This window comes from Pieris napi, chromosome 5 (assembly GCF_905475465.1).
Source record: "Pieris napi chromosome 5, ilPieNapi1.2, whole genome shotgun sequence".
NCBI classification, from domain to species: domain Eukaryota; kingdom Metazoa; phylum Arthropoda; class Insecta; order Lepidoptera; family Pieridae; genus Pieris; species Pieris napi.
Genome location: NC_062238.1, coordinates 572,013 through 593,946, shown reverse-complemented (window position 1 = coordinate 593,946; position 21,934 = coordinate 572,013). Strand labels below are relative to the sequence as shown.

Genomic DNA, 21,934 nt, shown 5'->3' with positions numbered 1-21,934 from the left:
ACATGGTTCCAGCAGGACGGAGCAACGTCACACACGTCCAATATGTCTCTGCCACGAGTTCGTGAAATTTTCTCAGACAAATTGAACTTTCTTTTGAGACACCCTGTCGTGAGCTTGCGATTCACATTCCAACGCGTCTGCGTTACATAAAGCAAAAACGTAACGTAACGTCGGAAACCTAAAACTGTGTTTACGTGACAAGATATTGAAAACTGACCCGGAAATATGTTATGTCCCATTTGTTGAGCTTCTCAGAACGGAATATCATTTAAAGTATTGAGGACGTATAACAAAAATAAGAAAGAATCATTAGTTAAGACTTTATTATAAAAATAATCTACTAATTAATAATATTAACAACAAAAAATTGTTATCATCTAAAATACTTGTACTTTCGACATAACACTTTGTTATTACAATAGATTACTTTAATTTATTAAATTACGACTATCACAGTGAGACTAAGTACAATTTTACATAACTATTTCGTCCTGTTGGACGTGTTTCAACGCCCTAGATGGCAGCACAGATGTAGCAGGGTTAACTTTAAAACGTCAGATTTGGTATTCTCTCAAAATTATATTCATACTCAATCTTAAAACATAGAAAATTACCCTACATCTGTGCTTTAGGCGTACATTTTGAGAAGTTCAAAGTAAATACATGCATTTGTATCTAATATAGAAGAGCTGACAGATAATGTTTATATTTTATTTGACGTTCAAAGGTACCATTTTAGGTGGTCTAATTGAAATAAATGATTTGACTTTGACTATATTACTGAGAAACGTTATGACATTACAATCAATGAACTAGGATCAAAGTATGATACCTTTAACAAACCAATTCAAAATTTCATACGTTTTACTACTACGTTCAAAAATCGATATCAACACGTTCATCTAATAGAGAACAAAATCTCAGAGCTGTGTCTCGCTCGATAGTAATACAACTTTAAGATAAGCTAGGCTAGAAAGCTCTATATTAGCGATACTTTAACAAGTAATAAATTGTTGCAATGTTAGGACGAAAGTTGCGCATAACAAATCAAGAAAACAGAAACCTAACATACATAAATTTCATAATTTATAGACATAAGAATTAGAACCAAGAACTAAAATCTACATATTAACGAGTATGGCACATATTATATAATTTTCAACAGATAATTATTACCTACCTGTATATGTGTACCCTTAAATACAACATTTGAATTTATGTAACAATAATATGGAGTACTGATTTTAATCTGTCTTAATCTTTATAAGCCTCATACTGAAAAATTCTAAAATCTCGTGACCTTTTCTATTTATTAAACATTTTTATACACAATTAAAAACTTAATACTAGAATAACATTACTCGTTCGATTATCAATGTCGTTCAAATTCATTTCATTTACATTCTAAATTTTAATACCAATTAGGAACTTTTCACAACAATTATATAAATATATTTTTATACAGAACTGGACAGATTTGCCAGAATTGGAGGGCACGCCTGTCCAGGAGATGCCTGTTTAATCGCCTTTTAAATGAACCCATATTATACTGTCCAAGAAAGATGAAAGGGTCAAGGAGTTCCACTCCTTTGTTGTTTTTTTAAGAAATTACGAATTAAATCGTGCAGTGCAACACCTGGGGATGTCGACTACGAAGGGGTGCAATATCTGGAGTGCAATCTATAAAAGACTGAATGGCAGGCAACTAACGGTATAAAGATAACAATCGATTTATAGGTTTTGATTTCGTAGGCGACCATTATTTTCTCATAGTAAGATCTTAAGCAAGGATTCACTTTCTGTGACACAAATCTGTGATTAGTTTTCGGCTTTTATGTTCGTAAATTTTCTTACTAATTAGATATATCCTAATTTAGGTTACCATTTGCATTGTTAATTTGTTACAAACATTAATTCATAACATGAAAATAATTGTACTACATAAAATATAATTTAGCATGTCAAAATATGTATTAACTGGACGTCTAAATTCATAATCTGTGCCTAGTACAAGCTTCTAAGCTCGCGATGGCCTCTTTTGACCGCGAAGTGGCGCGTCGCCGGAAGTGATTGAGCTTTCGGTGTACATGGAGCAGAAGATCCTGGAAAATTTGTTTTACTAAAAAATCAATTATTTCTTACATTTTGTGTTTCTAATCTCAAAGATTTTATGGTGTTAATCTTAATTGAAGCGTATTACTTGGCCCACATATACTTTTCATTCATAAATGCATATATTTTTTGATAAATTTAAAAAAGAAAGATTTGTTCTAAATAAATAAGTTAATAAAATAAATAAATCAGTGGCACTAGAATCTGATTTCTGTATATGTTTCATGATCGTTTTCAATGAAAAGGCAAGTAGCTGATCAGCCTCCTGTGCCTGACAGACAATTTTTTTTGGGTCTAAGTCAAACCAGTTTCATCACGATGTTTTGCTTCACCGTTCGAGCAAATGTTAAATGCGCCGAAAATAAGAAAGTCCATTGGTGGTCCATACGACCTCAGGTATGAGAGTTGCACCCTGAAGCCACTAGGCCAACACTGCTCCAAATTAACTCTAAAAATAATTATTTAAAAGTCCGAGAGACCTTTGTAACCTACCTTGTAAGATTGCCGTGAATGTTGTATGTCATCTCTTACCCTGTTGATCTCAGCTAACGCAAGCCACCTCCACCGAACCATACGAGGTGTTGTCTATTAACAAACAATAAAACCTTAAATACATACTTTAGCACCGCAACTCTATTAAGTCAATTACACAATAATTAGTTTTACTATTGGGGCTTCCTAACAGTAAGGACGACGTACAACAAAAGGCAATTTGGGAAACCTGTTTTTTTATGCTGTCTTACTCCTAACTTTAATTTATGTCCTTCGCTGTAGCCCTCAATAAAATCATTCAGTTCTAATAGGTGATTTGGATAATCGTTTAAAAACTTCTTTGCAATCTATTTTAAACCTTTGTTTAGAAACATCTTGGAATCAAGCACCGCTCCCTGTTCGCTTTGGCGAATTAGGAGTACGCAAGATAACAAGTGTAGCTTCCAGCGTTTCTGTCATCTAAATTTAAGCTGGTAGTTATTATCTGTGACCCCAGAGCTGCTTCCCTCGCTCAACGAATAAGTATCTCAATACCAAACTTTTTAAATTTGTTTTAATCTTCTATTTATTAATTTTCAATTATAAATAATTATATATTTTGATTATTATTCTACTATGTAGGTTAAGAATATTGTAAATACTACACAATTAATGAACCATTATTTTAGACATAGTTTTGACATCTCTAATATGATTGGTATTACGTGGTTGAAATAATAAAATATAACTAATAATAAAAGATAATTAATTTAAAAAGTATAAATTTAAATTTATTAAAGTATAAGAATCAACACTTTTGTATGTTTATAAATTATAACTAATAAAACTACTGGACAAATTTAAAAAAAATATTTACAATGCTTTAAGGATAATGTGTAAAATAATTTATAAACTATCTAAAATAATAAATGATCGAAAAGTTGTAATCAGCAAAGTTTTTCGTCTACCCGTGCACTAATGTATGTAAAGTCTTTATTTACGTTTCGATTATATTTAAACAGGACGGCGACCTTTGATGACGTGGATTCAATCACATTGACAGACACACTGTCTTGGCGTGAGCTAACACAGTGATGCAATTTCTCAGAACACCTCGAACTTCAATGAAACCATAATAACAAGATCGCATCAAAGTTTACTGAATAGAAAAGCTAGGCTGTGTAGCTGTATTTGTAACAGAATTTTTTCGATAGAGTACAATAATTTATATTAATATCTTACCTAATAATATACTCTTTATCTAAAACATATCTTTAATGCACAGGAATTATACACATGAATGCAAAATAAACAGATTACAAACAAAAATTAGACGGCAATAGTTAGGTACATCTAAATACTCGTATATATATACACAATAAAATACATAATTACTTACTTCACAAGGAGTACCACAGGTTTTTATAATCGTATCGCATTTTCGTATGTATTCTTCACTCTGGAAAAAAAATAATTACAGTGATTTTCATGAGTTTATCAAAGTTGCTTTGCAAGCATTTTACAAAAAAACTTAATTTTTCAATAATATTTAAATAGATTATATAAATGCCTACATAGCATCGTAACTATTTTTCGTCTTTTACTTCTGTAATATTGTGTTCTGCCCTATGTATGATTAAGAATAAAGCAACCAATTTCTCAGTTACTAATAAAGAACAAGGAAGGAGTTCCTTATTACAAGATATAAACGTGAATTAATCAATATAGCTCTTCATAAATTTGACGATTATTTAAATGATCCTAATCCATAGGATTGATTTGCTCCAATTCAAACAATTTGTAAGACTCAAAACTTGGCGATTAAAAAGAGTGGCGGAGAGTTTCTTGCCAGTTCTTCTTGCCCGCACGCCCTTAACTTGCGAACTGGTAGTAAATGTAAATTTAGAATCAATTTAACATATTTTCTGTTGATGTTCATAAGTGTACTTGGTTACCTATATGATTAAAATTATTTTGAGTTTGAGTATAAATTGAATTATTTATTCCGTAAGGTTAAAATACCTTATTCAAATGCATCCGAAAGACGATCATATGCCCCAAGAAAAATTTGTGATGATTTTCGGCGCTAAACGTAGCAGCGCGGTGCGCGTCATATTCTATCTTCTTTAGATGCTTCTCGAATTCTGTTCTGCATGTGGAAGGCTGGAAAAATAAATTCATCATTATACATCATCGAAAAAATCAGTGGCGTCACGTCTTTTTAAGTCTGGGCCTCAGATATCTGACGACACACGCCGTCGACTTTTTGGGTATATGACAAGGCGGTTTCATCACGATTTTTTCCTTCACCGTTTGAGCGAATGTTAAATGCGCTCAAAGAAAGAAAGTCCACTGGTGCACAGCCGGGCATTGAATCTACAACGTCTGAGATACGAAGCCACTTGGCCAACCAAGACGAAGTTGAAATATAACTCCGACCTCTACCGTGACTAGTTTCGTTCCGTACCGTTCGCTGGCAACCCAAGTTTTGTGAGTCCAACCTCTTTTTGCGTTAAGAACTAAGAACTAAGGTTGAGAGAAAATATGTTTTTTATTGCATTTGTGGCTTTCAGATTATCTGATTCAAATTTGTCCAACTATAAATAAATCACATCAATTAATGAATGCAAACCATTATTCATATTATTTGTAAATATGCCAAAAACGTTATCAGCTGAAAATAGCCGTCTCCGTCCACGTCCAAATCAATAATAAATAGATCGGTGATGTCATGTGTTTAAAATTTCGTTTATATAAAATATTGGTTCACGCGAGTATTTAAATAAAATTAAGCATATTTTTTTTATAAAAAAAAAGAAAAATAGATGGTTAGAGGCGGATGCTTCGGATTCCTGGACAGCCAAGAAAACAAACGTGTCCACACTAAGACAGTCACAGGTAAAAAATCGTCTTTCGACACTCTGTTACCAACACATTCAGATTTTTTTTTGAGATGTAGCACGCAGAGCTACTGAAATCTTAGAAAACCTCATCGTGATTGGCAGATTGGAGGACACCAGACTTCGAAACCGATCCCCTACACGCCGGACCTGTAAAGGCGCTTACAGGTCTTACCATCTACCCAGGTGCAGAGTCTTGCCGAAGACGGAGAGTGCGGCGCCACTAACAAGACCTTCAGAAATGAAGAGTGCGACTGATGAACAAGCATATTTTCCTTTTCATTTAACAGGGAATTGAAATCGATTAAATCTCTCTTATTTAATTTATAATGAAAGCTATTTATTCAAATATAATATCCATTCACTTATACATTATTAAATCTGTCAGAGTCAAGGTTCGTGACCGGTCACGACGCGTGCGCATATTTCAGGTTCATTTTGATTTTGAATTATTGTAAAGGCTTATTGACTATGGATGGTTACAGGATTAAAATACAGTGTAAACTTAACTTTACGAAACCTCTTTATAACGTAAAAGCCAGTTAAATTTATTGGGTTAAACCCAATACCCAAACATTCATTCTTCCTTCCCTATAACGAAATTTATCTATGAAGTAAAAATCTGTTAAATTTATTGGGTTAAACCCAATACATACCCATACATAAATTCTTCCTTCCCTATAACGTATACAAATGCTCGGTCCCTTTAAATGGGTTAAAAAGAGTTTACACTGTATAATTTATTGAAGCTTCCGCTCGCAAATTCCGCGTGGTAATCGTGTATTTTGACAAGATTTGCGACCTCTTCAATATTAATCATTAAATTTCACAATAACAATAATGTTAGTAAAAGGTATAAACCTTACTCAGAAATCACAGTACCTATTGGTGGAAACCATACATAAATTAATTTAGTTTTTTTTGTAAGATAGGGGGGAAATCTAGCCTACGGGACGCAGCCATCGAGCCCTTAGGCACCCATTTTTGTGGGTCCAGCCATCAAGATGATACGGCTAATAATTTTAGTATTTGAAATATCTATAACGCAATATTTAGGGATTAGATTTTTTTTAATCTGCATGGAAAACATTTATTTCTCTCGTACTCTTAGATCTAACTTAAATGATAACAAACCCCAATTATACTAAAGATATGAATAGCTAAATATGGAATACAGAATATACGAGTATATTCAAAACTCTTCAAACATTTACGAAAGGAAAAAACATTAAATAGATTTAACGAGATAAACATTTCACACTTACAAAAATATATTTTAAAAATTATATTGCAAGTGCCTAGTTAATTATCCTGAAACGTTTGTTCTATCTCCATTAAACCAAGTGATTCATCAAAAATTCAGTGCAGAAGGTAATTTGCATACAAAATGTTCAAACAATTCGTTTTATTATCTCAATAGTCACTCGATATGCGCTCGCGCATCATAAACGCGGGGAAGTCGTAAAAATATAAACAATGTCCGTCTGTCCGTTGCAATTAAAACTGCAACCTTGCAATATTTCAGAAATAACTGGCAATTATTATCTAGCCTTCACTCCAGCCATGCCTTCGCAAATATTATATTTGCGACATACATTTGTCGCACCGCTTGGCAAAATGTTATTCTGTCCCGGCTTAGAAATAAATATACACTTCTTTACCATATCATATCCTGCCCAATCTTTTGTAATTTATGTATTTTATTATTCTTGTGTATTGCATTGTAATTCATGAACCGTAAGAATAGCTTTTAGTATATTTTTTTTTATTTTAGGTTAAGTTTCGTAATTGTATAATTTTTCAATGTAATTGTTTTTTTTATGTTCGTGGAATTGGTTATGCACTTTTTGCACTTTAACCTTAGTATTTATTTTCTTTCTTATTACTTGTAAGCTGTAAGGCCGCCCGTTGCATACCTCATAATTTACGTTATTTGTTTTTATTTATATATATATATAGTTTTAATATAAGGAACTTTAAATGGTGAAATTTAATATCAGACTAGTACTTTTGAATTTTATTGGTAATAAACGTAATAAATAATATGTATATTGTATACTTATTATTATATATATAATTCAAACGTATAAATACATTTTTCCATAAAAATATGTTTCTTGAATAATATGACAAGGACTTGAGACATCATTATAATTATAAATTGTCTTTTCCTCTTGCCCTAAAGGCCCTAATATTGTGTAAATGTTTTTGTGCTATATGTGCATCATGTTAATGAGTAACACTACCATGAACCGTTAGACTGTCAAGGCAAATAATATTATCATAGTTCATACAATTACGTAAAATATTAACGTATTTATTGAAATAAAACGACAAACCGTGTGTGTGTTGTTTTATTATAAAACGTTTATGTTGTATGTTTTAAAAAGTTTATTTGTATATTCTATAGTTTTCAAACTGTTTAAAGGACTGCAGCTTTATCACATAACTCAGAGTCAAAGGTTTGAATCCCGGGGATAACTTATATTTTGTACTACTTGTCGCTTTATAAAACTTAATTGAGTTGAGGTGTATCGATTCTGTCGTAGTAAGTTTAATAAAGTTTCTGCAATCTGAATTTTCTTAGACAACTACTTGTGTATTGGTTTACAAACTTTTACAGTTGAGTATGTGTGATCTTTTATGTTGTGTTGCCTCAGATTTGTGTATCTGTTTCAAGATCATTTGTCAATATTATAGGCAAGTAGGTAGATGATCAGCCTTCTGCCTGACACACGCCACTCACACTCTGAAGCCACTATGCCAACTTTAATAGGTTCCTTAAACCTTTAAACAGTTCATATTTACGCAATCTTATTATTAATATATCGCTTATCATATAATGCATATTAAATGCATTAAGTCGCGTATCAAATAGTAAGCATCTATATGATGTATGTAAATGACAGAAACCTTGGCCAAAATGGAATTACGTGAGTTAAGCCAAATGGTTGATTTAACCCCGACATTAGATTTTGGCAAGAATTCTGTATAATTAATATTGACAAAATTTCAAACATTGCAGAGATAAGAGATACGTATATTACAAAAACTGTATGTTACTAACTGTGCTCTACGATTGATACTACGTTTATTTGCGTTATTGATAAATGTATAGTAGTTCCTAAGTGCAAACCAGAAAACCGGAGACATGCCAGATTTCGATGGAAAGAAGCATGCTAAATATCAGGAAGTCTGATAGAATCAATAATATAATCATAAGAAACCGCACGAAAATTGAAGACGTCACAACGAGCATATGAAGACTAAAATGGAAATGGACTGGTCATATAATAAGAGATACATAAAAGTGGAACAAAAGGATCATATATTGGTACACAAGAAATAAGAGAAGAAAACGAGGGGGACAGTTTCGAAGGTGGGACGAAATGAAAATGAAAACTGTGACTGGGAAAATATGGACAAGTAAAGCTCAGAACAGAGCAGAGTGGAACGAAATGGAGGAGGCATTTGGCCAAAGTTGGGCAAATGGGTTGTCACTAGTTTAAGATTAAATTTATGTAAAATTCTGTCTGAATAAAGGCTTATATTATTATTAGTTCCTAAGTATTGTCAACCAGAAAACCCACTCTTTATCTGTATTAAAAGTAAATTGAATGCCTGTTGAATAATTAATTGTTTTGCCGTCACTTAAAACATGTTACAGTTTACGCACTGAAGCTAATTTAAACATTCTACAGACGCATAGATTCAGATATCAAATTTACCATTATACAGTGATCTTCTTGTAAAGATAAAAATAATTTTTAAGCTAGGCTCAATTAAAAACAAGCTTAAGACAGATGCCCTAAGTGGTGCGTGGAATGCGCAGTGGCACACATTCGGTTCAAGTCTCGATTGAACCGCACTGAGTCGCGCCATTACTGCGTTTGATAAACGATATGATTTATTGGAGCTTGCTATTTGTTGAAGTTGCAGGTATTATGGTATTATTGGTGCTTTAGATATTAGAATTTCATATTGGAATTGGGTTAGTTTTAGAGTATTTACATGATTACACAAAGGGAAGATGCGAGAATTATAACAATGGCTTCTTTGGGAAATTTTTAAATGTATTTTTATCATTTAAGCTTCTGTAACTTAGGGACCGAGTAGAGTTGGCCTAGCGTCTTCATCGTGCGACTCTCATCCATGCGTATCTCATGTCTCTGCGATGTTTGAAATTTTGTCAATAAATATACAGAATTCATGCCAAAATCTAATGTCGGGGTTAAATCAACAATTTGGTTTTACTCACGTAATTCCATTTTGGCCAAGGTTTCTGTCATTTTCATACATCATATTTAGCTTTCTATTTGATACGAGGCTTAATGCATTTAATATGTATTATGCTAAGCGATATATTAATAATAAGATAGCGTAGATATTTAATGGTTTACGGAAACTTATACCATAATATAATTTTTAGAAGCAGTGTTAGCCTAGTGGCTTCAGCGTCAGACTTTAATCCCTGAGGTCGTAGGTTCGATCCCCGGCTGTGCACCAATAGACTTTCTTTCTATGTGCGCATTTAACATTCACTCGAACGGTGAAAGAAAACATCGTGAGGAACCGGCTTGTCTTAGACCCAAAAATCACCTACTTGCCTATTAGATTGACAAATCATGAAACAGATACAGAAATCTGAGACCCAGACCTAAAAAGGTTGCAGCGCCTCTGATTAATTTTTTTTAACTTAGGGGCAATGCATTCTTACGGATTATGTATTAAAATACTAACAAAGTTTTAATAATTTTTGTGTTAACTCGATCTGACACCAAACCATACATACATATTATTAAAACTTAAATTGATCAGTATTTCGCGTGGAGATAAGAAGAAACCTCATGTGTTTTCAGTAATATAAATATATGAGTTGATCATGAAATAGGTACAGAAATCTGAGGCCCAGACCTAAAAAGTTTGTAGCGCCACTGGTATTATTTTTAAAATTACTGTTTTTGTTAACAACAAAATTAGTTCAAAATGCAAGTCATATTTTGATCATTTGATAATTTAAAGCATTATAATTATGTCGTTAAATCAACAATGGAAATAACGATTTTACATCTGTCATTACATCATCTTCTCAAATCAATTAGGTAAAAATCTATTTGCATCCTAGTTCTTATCAAAGCCATCGAGAATATTTAAAACAATTAGTCATATGATTCTTTATTGGCTCCGATGTAGAAGATTTTTGCCAATGTCTTTATCAGAGAAAATTGCATGTAGATTAGTCACAATTAGATGAAAAAAATAGATGGATAGAGAGAGATATTGCTTAGCTTTTCGTATCAATATAGCACAACAGTGTTCCTGGTCAATCTAAATATGTTTCATGATTATTATATATGCAAGTAGGCGATTAGATTTCTGTGTTAATTTTAAGTCGAAAACATCCTATTTTTCTCGCTTTCGTCACCGTACGAGTTCGAATCTATCGAATCACACCTGCGAAGACACGACTTCGTGAACTGCAAGGAATTCATAACTGTAATATAAGACTATTTTATTCACGTAGGAATTTAAATATTAATACCACGAACATTTGTTATACGTAGTTAAATTCAATATGGAATAATGCTATGAAATAAATATGCAGAAGATTCTTTGAATTAAGTAAAAACAGAGCGTACCAATTCCTAAAAGGCAACGCACTTGCGAACCCTCTGGCAATGTGATTGTCTATGGGCAGTATTATCAGATGAGCCTTATGCTGTTTGCACTGTTACATAAGAAAAATACACAATTCTAACGTAATTAAAAAATCACGAATGTTTACAGGTCGAATACCTGTTTTTTTCTTAATGGGCTTTGTACATCTTCCCGTGATTACTATAACAACGTAATTGGACGCCGGCGTTTCGTTTTAAATGAAGCATTCCATTACTCTAAACATATATAATTATTGTTGCCAGCGTTAAAGGTACACTGACACAGGGACCAAACTTTTTAAATTTGTTTTCTTTTTCTTTTTATTAATTTTTAATTATTTTTATGATTACTATGTATATTAAGAAAATTGTAAATACTGTATATTTGATTGTTATAATTACAGTGTAAACTCTTTATAACGAATTTCAAAACACCGGGCATTTTTTTTCGTTATAGAGTGTTTTCGTTATACGGAGAGAAGAGAAAAAACAAATTTAACCAATTATAATAATTTATATATATATATAATTGATAGGTGACGATGGTGCGTTTAGTAATTGAGACCAAAATGTCCTACAGGCAATGCAATTGTAAGTTGTAACTGTATATTTGATTGTTATAACTACTATTAAACATTATTATTAGTAACATCAAGAGGTTGCAAGGTTTGAAAGCACGTATGTTCCAGGTTAGTTTGCAATAACGCATCAATTGATACACATACAGTATAAATGGGGGTACTCTAGATGCGGTATGCAAATAGTCAGCAATATTCAGGAATGCGGACAGATCAGCTTATCTAGTATTCAAAGTGCATATGTATGCAAGTTGCATGGAGATCGTCTTGCCTTAAATTATTGTTTATTGATGATGCTAGTACAGTAATAGTTTTATTTATGCACTTTGATATTTGATTATTTTTACACATAGGGTAAAGCGATTTAAATTTAATATTACTAGTCCTTTTTTGAAAATTGATCGTGAATTTTATATTTTACGTGGTTTAATTAAAAATTACATATTGTGATGCGAGCGTGACTGTATGTGAATCTAAACTATTAGCATTGGTTACAGTCGTCTCTTCATCTACTTAGCTATGAACTCAATTATTTACTAATCTTCATCTAAGTCAAAATCACCCAGATAGTTGAAGGCTTTCACACATATGTATATATTTACAGACTATACAGCTTAGTGATCTGTTTAGGCTACACTCCATGGACTAATAAATCCGGACACATCTAAAAACAGACGTTTTGTATTCCCAACGTCAAAACGAAGGACTGTGTTTGGCCAACGCTTTTTTGCATTAATGGGAGGGGGAGTATCCATATATAAACTCAAAACACTTAAAACTTACTTTAGCGGAATCAGATTTCGATTCGACAGAGGCCTTACATATTTTGGAATGATTCTGGGTTCCAAAACAATATATACACACCCATTCACATACTAATACATTTACGCATACTTAATGTCTTATACTTTTGTTTGATTACATGTAACATACTACTTTTTCTTTATAAAAAAAAGTTTTAAACATGCATGGAATAATTGGAATCTAGTTACACATTCCACAACATCACGTGATACCTTTGATGCTTTTATTTATTAAAACGTTAATGTTAAAGCTACTGGCTTTAGATTAACTTAAATGTTGGTATTAAATAAAATTAACTGCTTGATACTAAATAAAAATAATAAATCAGTGGCTAAAAAGGTTGTTCTTTTTAGGTCTGGGCCTCAGATTTCTGTATCTGTTTCATGATCATTTGTCAGTGTACGGCAAGTAGGTGATCAGCTTCCTGTGTGCCTGTCACACGCCGTCGACTTTTTGGTTCTAAGGCAAACCGGTTATTACCTTCACCGTTCGAGCGCATGTTAAATGCGGACATAAAAAGAAAGTCCATTGGTGCACAGCCGGGAATCGAATCTATGACTTCAAGCATGAGAGTCGCACGCTGAAACCACTAGGCCAACACGGCTCGGATGATCTTAAAGAGAAGGAAATACTTACAGCGCTGTCCAGCAAAGTCTTATTCATGCCTCTCACAGTATCTTCTGTCAATCGGGATATATTCCTAATGAATGTCTTCATATCAGTGCTAGCCTGAGCCGTGTACTCGGTGTAGAGGAGGAGCGCATCGGCCTTTGCGGACTGCAGCTCATCCAGAAGTTCAGGTGTATACCGCTTCTCAACTTCCAGGTTCTCCACTTCGGGAGCCACGTCGACGTATATTGATGCATGTGTCTGTGAAAACAATATATTAAACAGGTTAACGATTATGGATTCAAAACTTCAGTGGTCCCCTCATATTAACGGATTGGCGAAGAGACTTAGTTCTGCAGCCTACGCGGTTAAAAAAATTCGCTCACTAACTGATGTCGATACAGCTAGACTTGTTTATTTTAGTTACTTTCATAGTTTAATGACTTATGGCTTATTATTATGGGGTCATGCTGCTGATGTCGAAACTATTTTCATCCTGCAGAAGAGGGCTATTCGTGCAATCTATAATTTAAAATGTAGGGAATCTCTTAGAGATAAATTCAAGGAAATTAATATACTTACCTTTCCCTCGCAATATATTTATGGAAATATTATGTATGTATACAAAAATAGTGATAAGTTTACTAGAATAGAACATACGCACAATGTTAATACACGGAACAAACGCAGGCTGCAATTTCCCCGTACTAGACTATCTAAAGTTAGTAATTCTTTTTTGGGGAAAGGGATACTCTTCTTTAATAAAATCCCAGAGGCTTTTTTATCACTGCCTTTCAATAAATTTAAGAAATGTATTAAAGAAAAGCTGTGTAAAAAGGCTTACTATAAAGTCAACGATTATCTAGTTGATATAAGGGCCTGGGACTAGTGCTAGACAGGCTACTTCTAATTAATTTGCGATATTTGTTTTAAATAAGTGTTGTTTGATTATTTGCTGTTTTAAAAGAGTACCGAGAGTTTTTTACGCCGGCTTTTTCTCTCGGCCCTCTGTCTTCCTTGCCGATGAGTAGGGATGCCTTCAAATTTAATGACGTGGAATAAGTGATACATGTATCTTATGTTCCATAATAAACATATTTTATTTTTTTATTTTTTTTTTATTTAATAATAGGTTCGTGGGCTACAACAAACTTAGGGTGAGATCTATAGTGCGCACTTGGACTTTGCTCAGACTTTACTTACGAAAAACACTAAGGTTAAACTATGATTTAGTATATTTATAGACATTTTAACGGTGAGATTAAGCTAAGCTCAAGCTAAGACAGAAATTGATGTTTCATTTCATGCAATACCTTCTTTATTATCCTTTAAAAAAGTAAAGAATGGTTGTAGTTAAGTCTGAGCAAAGTCTAAGTGCGCACTATAGATCTCACCCTTAGAGTTCGCCGAGAATAAGCCCTGATGGTTACGTGACGGTCGATGTCGTCTCCTGATTCTATGGTACGAATCGTACCATCAGCGAAAACTAATCTCTCGAAAAGGGCACACATGATACAATGTATGGAAATAATGAACGAACTGCATAGATTAACAGACATTTTTAATTGTCCGTTGACCGATCTGACTAAAGGTCTGCTTTATGTCAGTTTCTATAATCTATTACAGTTTAATTGTGGTTTTTTTTCTGTGTATGTATTGTTTTATACGTGATGTATGTTACCGCATTGGAGTAATCTGTAATGATGAGATATGAGATCCAAATCGCAAGATTTTAATGTTTCGTTTAATAGGAATAGTGACGCTTTCATAGTAATGATAATAACAACACATTGTTTGAAGTTTAAATCAATTACGAGTGAAAGTTATTTCAGAAGTTTACTGAAACGACCATGAATACGTTACGAGTACGTCAGCATCTTAGAAATATAGTTTACGAGATAATTAAAATTAAACGCTTGGCGAAATATGTTGTTCAGACGCGCAAACTTATCCGTGATGAAAAGTTATAAACGGGAATGTTTATAATTTTTAATCTGACGTTATAGTCGGGGTCCTTCATTCATTGAGAATGGTTATGGAAAATTTTATATAAATTAACGTAACAGATAAAAAAGGATTTTCACTGCTTTAAATCGGTTAGCTAATCCACTATTTTGTAGTTAGGATGTATATTATTTAAGTTATAGTTAGTTAGTTTGGAGTAAAACTTATGACCATTTAACAGGCTTGATTAATAAAAACAAGAAACCAATTCCTTTGCTGTATGCAGGTCGCAAAGGATGTGATTAAACAGAACAAATGAATGTACCTACTTCTTATGAGAAAGAGGCTGAGAAAACCAAAGTAATGATTTCCAGAAAGGAAATAATACTAATAAGTAACAGTATTATATAATATACATCGGAATACTCGGTCAGACAATATCAATGAACGCAACAATAAAAAAAATTGACACGAGAATAGCAAAAGCTTGGAAGAGTTTTTAAAAAATCATGAAAAATAAGAAAACGAGCATGGCAATTAAAAACTTTCTTTTACTACTAACTTATGGATATATTATACTAATATATTGATCACCAACTTGGGCACCCACTACAGCGCAGCATACAAAGCTAAGCTAAGCTAAAGTAGCTAAGTTACTGGTGTGTCAAAGAGCGATGGAACGATGTATGATAGGGAAGAAAGGAATAGTTAATACAAGAATACACCTTTAAGAAAAGCTAAGGTCGCAGATACAACGAAATAAACTTAAATGGAAATGGGCAACATGGCAAGAGGAACTGAAACTTGTGCCCAATGTACAATAAACGAAAAAGAAGAAGACAACTTAGAAGGTGGATAGACAAAGGAAACAGCTGACGCATGGCAGAGAGGAATGGCGGGATTTGGAGAAGGCCATTGTCAAAAAAGGGCACACAGGTACCTAATAGAATGAGATAGAAATATAAATGTTAAAGTATCTAAATAAAAGCCTATTATTATGTGAAAGAGGAGAGCCGACCAGTCCACCATCAACATCTTTTTCTTATGTGAGAAGATGTGAGGAGCACGCAGAATATTCATTAAATATACGTAAGTACTTATTGGTATATATTTTATATGAATAGGCTTTAATCCAGTAGTTTATTTAAAGCCGTGACTACACGGCTGCCTAGCTCGGAATGCAGCTCAGCTGGTTATCTATATTATGACGTGTCTGCGGTCGTCACTCAGTCTAGTATATCATCATGTTACTCACATATTGTAATCATCTAATCATGCGTAAGATTCTCATCGGCGTATATCAAAGATTTAACACAAATTAATATTCTATTGTGTGCATAATCAATTTATCTAAACTAAATGAGTCAGTGTCTAGTGATTTATTTTACAACTCATACATAAATAAAAGAAAACGTCTTCTAAGAATCTGACAATCTCTTCAAAATTGCAAAGCTATACATTGTATGTAAGAATGATATTTTATAATTGTCATAGACTGTCTCCATAAAAACTTTGATCCCTTGAGTTACTAAACTCTGTTGGATATTTCATCATGTAAGCTTATTTCCGAACGTTCATGACGCTTTAGAAATAACTTTATAATGACATAGATAGAGCAGTGTTGGCCTAGTGGCTTCAGCGTGCGACTGTCATCCCTGAGGTCGCAGGTTCGAACCCCGGCTATGGTATAATATGGTATTATATGTGCGCATTTAACATTCGCTCGAACGGTGAAGGAAAACATTGCGAAGAAACCGGCTTGCCTTTGACCCAAAAAGTCGACAGCGTGTGTAAGGCACAGGAGGCTGATCGACAAATCGTGAATCAAATTCCGAAATCTGAGGCCCAAATCTAAAAACGTTGTAGCGCCACTGATTTATTTTATTTTTAATTACATAGATTTTTGAAGTCTACTTAAAGTATTTTTTCAAGCAATGCACTACAGGAAGTAGTTAAAATACAAATATTTGAATGATGTCACAGAGGAAACATAAAATCTTGATATACAAGAAATATGCGATTACAGGTTTTGGCCAAGATGAGTAGAAGAAGAGAGATAAGGTTTGGCCTCTGAAAGGAGGGACAAATGGAATATTGGGATACCTGCCGTATATGAAATCATTACGCTTTATGGTCAAAAGATGAATAGTCTTCTATTCCTAACACGTGCCATCGTTTTTGCATGTAAGACATGCCGGTTTTCTTCATCATACAAACACCTGATAGTTCTAGAAACATCTATAAAATAGGCGGGAATCGACTGCACGACGTAAAGGTTTCTCAGCACGTTTAACCATTAGGCTAACACACAACAAATAATCGTCATAAACGGTGTAAGGTCAAAGGGAGGTACTTCTTATCAAAATATAGATCAAGAGTGTGGAGATAACTTTGTTGATAAAAGATACGTTTGAACAGCATCCCATAGGCTACGATATTATGAGACATTATCACTCGTAGGTACCGAATATTGACTTTATTTAGTTTATTTAAACCTTTTTTAAAGGACATATAGGCAAATCTATTACATATTTAAAAATAAATTGTTGGTTTGTCTCGCTAAAACTCGAGAATGGCTGGACCGATTTGGCTAATAATGATCTCGAAACATTTGTGGAAGTTCAGGGAACGTTTAAACGTTGGAAGACATAAATAATAAGTAACGGAAAATACTAAAACGACAATTGAATTTTTTTAAAGAAACTGTTGGTGTCTGTCTTTCCAGAAATAAAAAATTGTCACTTGATTGTCATATGTTTATGCCTTCAGAAATTTGCTTCATAGCTGTAGTATGAGATCCGATCTTTGGTCTGTTTTAAAAATGTTGTATTAAGTTCTGACACAAATATATGTAGGTGATACGATATCGTGTCACCTAGTTATTTTTAAAACTCGCGTTTTGTGTGCTTTTTAGCATCGTGTAGGATCTTGTATTTTGGTAGTACATATTTGACAAATGAAAGTCGTGCTTAGCCATACGTCTTTCAATTAGCTCATGAAGAGTTAACGGGAACTCAAGTCTAGATTTAGTTACCATAGATACAATCGGAATAAAAAAAAAAAGATTTACCATTCCCAGTACTTAAAATCGTGTTAATTACGCACATAGAAATATTCTCAGTAAACCCTGGATGATCATTGCTCATGAACTCCTAGTACCAACTAGATAATTACTTAACTTAGTAGATAAATTACTAGGCATTTGCATTTTAACCGCATGTATTAAATTCCTAACCGGCAAGTTAAATTATTTTTATTATACCGCTATCCCGCAAGGGGTCGGGACCTGCCGTCCGACCGCTACATCGGAGCATGATTTATGTGTGGAGAATTGCATATTTAATTATTATTGTTTTGATTTAGAACGTATAGAAATTGCTAAATGTGAGAAATGTGTGCGAATTTTACAACAGGAAAGTAGACAAAAACTGTTTTGAATGTTATTCTAAGATGATTCCTGAATATTATTTTAAGTGTGTGTTTCAATAATTACATAAGTGTGTGTTACTATCGTGAAATGACGTGGATGCATTATGACGTGACCTTCAGTTGCACAATATCGACACTGCTAGACGGCGTCACGGTATATTTTTAGTTCAATATACACAACTATAATTTTAAAATACTCTATATTTACATATCATGAACGTTGGCCACACGTAAATAAGTTACTTGCGTACAGTAAAGTTTTAAGAGAAACGATTAAAGAAGGGGAACTTCATAGTGTAAAAGCAGCTTCATTGGGCAAACAGAAGACTTGAATAATACATTGATAATTTATTTCCATAGGCAAATAGTTCTTTCGATCGTACGTCCATGGTTGAGAATGTTACACTTAACTACAAAGATAAAACACTGTCTCAAGAGTCAAAGTTATTTTGACATTCTAAACGCATCAGTGAAGTAAGTATAGTAATCCCCCGATACAGCGGTCCTGGTCTACCGCGTTATAGGAAATCGCGTTGAAGGACTATTCTCGTAAAACAATTTGAACAATTCAAAAGCTAGGAACTCGAATTTAATATTTTACATTTACTTTTATAACAACACAATTAAAGGAGCAAAGGTACGCAAAACTTGACAAATCATCATACATTTCACACTACAGAAATATAACTTGAGAAATATCCGAGTTATAGGGGGAAAAACCGCGTTACATGCGGGACAGAAATCGCGTAATAGGGGGTATTAATGTAATGTAATTCACGTTTAAAAAAAGTTTTGTTTTACTGTTACAATATTTTATTATGTTTGAAATTAATTTAGCCTTATACTAAGCATATATAGGAATCGTTAAGGCTGTAGTCAGCATATAATTGTCCCACGGTAGCGTGTCACGGGACGCTGTTCTCTCGGGTGACGCGGTCAAATGTCAACCAAAATATAACTAAAGCTTATAAGGTGCCGGGTGAGAACGAAATACTTGATATTTTTCTCAGAAATAAATTGTTTATTAAACGTTTAAGGATTACTTCCCTACCTAAGGAGTTATATGAATTAATTTTACGTTTCCGTTTCCGATAAAAGGATATTATGCTTATAATGAAAAAAAATATTAAATTTCATATATAGGAGGAAAAATTTGTTCCTATAGGCATCAGCGTGCGACTCTCATCGTAGGTTCGATCCCCGACAGTGCACCAATGGACTTTCTATATGCGCATTTAACATTCGCTCGAACGGTGAAGGAAAAGGTGAGAAGAGGAGAAAGGAGAGGAGGCTGATCACATACCTATTCGACAATGATTATGAAACCGATATAGAAATCTGAGGCGCAGACCTAAAAAGGTTATAGAGCTACAATTTTTTTTATTTGTAGAAAGTGTATTTTACTTATTTTTCTAATACATATCATATGTTACCTGAAAGAGGTAATGTAAGTATATAAAGAGGTGTGTTGCAATAGAATTTTATTTGTTAGTAAATAAAGAGAATTTAAATATGCGATAAGAATTAGTAAGGCTTATCACGAGGAATTTCTTATTTACATAACGTTATTTACTTATTTATATGTAACTTCGCTCATACTATAAATTAGTCTCGCTTTGAAACGATTTCGATATGAAATATTTGTCACAAAAATTCTTGTATTATAAAATATATTATACATTTACAGTTTCAAATAATATTACAAAGAGGACTCTAAGATTCTTAAAATGCCCCCAACATACAAATAATAATTAAATTCAATAGTAAAAACTATAGTTTTTACCTCCCCCATAACTAGAACTAGAACTGGTAATATTTTCGAAAGAATTTTAATTAAAAAAACTTTAAATGGTAACGTAAACTTTGTTAAATTTCCTCCAATAAAAGCTAATATTCACAGCATTAAAAATTCCATTCCCTAAACAACGAGGTGAGGAAATTAGTACTAAAGTTTGGTGTTTCCAAATTCCTACATCTTTATTTTTTAACAAATATTTATTTCCGTTAAAAAATACCTATAGGAGTTGGACTTTACAGTATAATTAATTTAATAACAAATATTTTTCTCAAATATAAATCGAATTACAAACCTGCGCGAGAGTCTCTATCGGGATCGCGAAAAGCGCGAAAATCACAATAAACACGACCATTTTCCGCGAACGCGAAACTGTACTGAGAGTTACCGCACGTGTTGTCAAGAGCTCATTACAATGTGCACTAATACCTTAATCATAATCTAATCCATACATATTCATATTATACATTGCGTATTTCATGTACACCTATCAGACTCTATCTTGTTTAAGCCAGTAATGTATTACAGGCGATGTTAAGTTATTATCATGCAATAACTATTATATTTTGCTGATCGCACTATTGTGTAATTATTCATAGATTTTTACAAGTGCATATTGTACGGACATTGACAATTACCTTCGATACTTAAAACTCATCAAGTAGCCTATTTGGTAATTATAAAATTAACTACTTTTTTAGGGCTGGAAAGGTGGAGGTCTGAAAATATCGAACCTAAGATACGCTGACGATACGATTTTTGCTAGTACAGTAACTGAAATGATAGAACTGCCGAAGTCTGACGCCATTCACCCAGCTGGACATCGTCAGAGATGGTAGCAACATTGCAGTAACCACACCAGGGTTGGGAGGCATCTGCCACAATAAATCAGTGGCGCTACAATGTTTTTAGGCCCACTCACATTTAAATTTGTATATTTAATAGGTAAGTAGTTAGATCAGCCTCCTGTGCCTGACACACGCCGTCGAATTCACGCCTTCACCATTTCAGCGAATGCTTAATGCACACATAGAAAGAAAGTCCATTGGTGCACAGCCGGAGATCGAACCTACGACCTCAGCGATGAGAGTCGCACGCTGAAACCACTAGGCCAGGTGCTCTTTACTATCTTAAAGGCTTTATAAAAATTTGGCTTTTATAAGATTTATCATAAAGTCTTAATCGAACCACACAGCAAGGAAATTATTTATTGAGATCTAAGTTTACAAGTTTTGTACTAAATCCAAACGAATTTAAATATATCAATGATCATTCATACAAACTGGTATTCGTACGTGTCGGTATGTGGACAAACAAAATAACATAAGTCTTTAGAAATTTGCGTAGGAGATCTTTCCCAAACATCGATATGCTTGTAATAATATTTGGTCTTTCACTGCGCTCATTCAATGAAAATGTATTTCTTTATAATATAAATTATCACAGTTATTTTGATGTGTTTTTATTTATTTATTTATTACCTATTCCTAAGCTAACATGAGTTATATACCACAAAAAACAATTATACCACACATATAGCCAAAGATGGAATACATAATATATACAAAAAGGTTCTAACATTTACGAAAGGAAAAGATTATTAAAAATTCTTGAATACGTTATACCTAATTCGGT

General features: G+C 33.3%; 1 protein-coding gene across 1 annotated transcript; it reads right to left on the bottom strand.

Moving 5' to 3' along the window:
- Nucleotides 1–306: 306 nt before the first annotated feature.
- On the bottom strand, nucleotides 307–20,710 carry LOC125049846. Its single transcript, XM_047649312.1, has 6 exons — nucleotides 20,595–20,710; nucleotides 13,159–13,392; nucleotides 4,606–4,746; nucleotides 3,983–4,042; nucleotides 2,605–2,697; nucleotides 307–2,102 (listed from the first exon to the last, which is right to left on the bottom strand). Exons 1-6 carry the CDS (start codon nucleotides 20,652–20,654, stop codon nucleotides 1,992–1,994), a joined length of 699 nt encoding a protein of 232 aa, XP_047505268.1. The 5' UTR covers nucleotides 20,655–20,710; the 3' UTR covers nucleotides 307–1,991.
- Nucleotides 20,711–21,934: the final 1,224 nt, after the last annotated feature.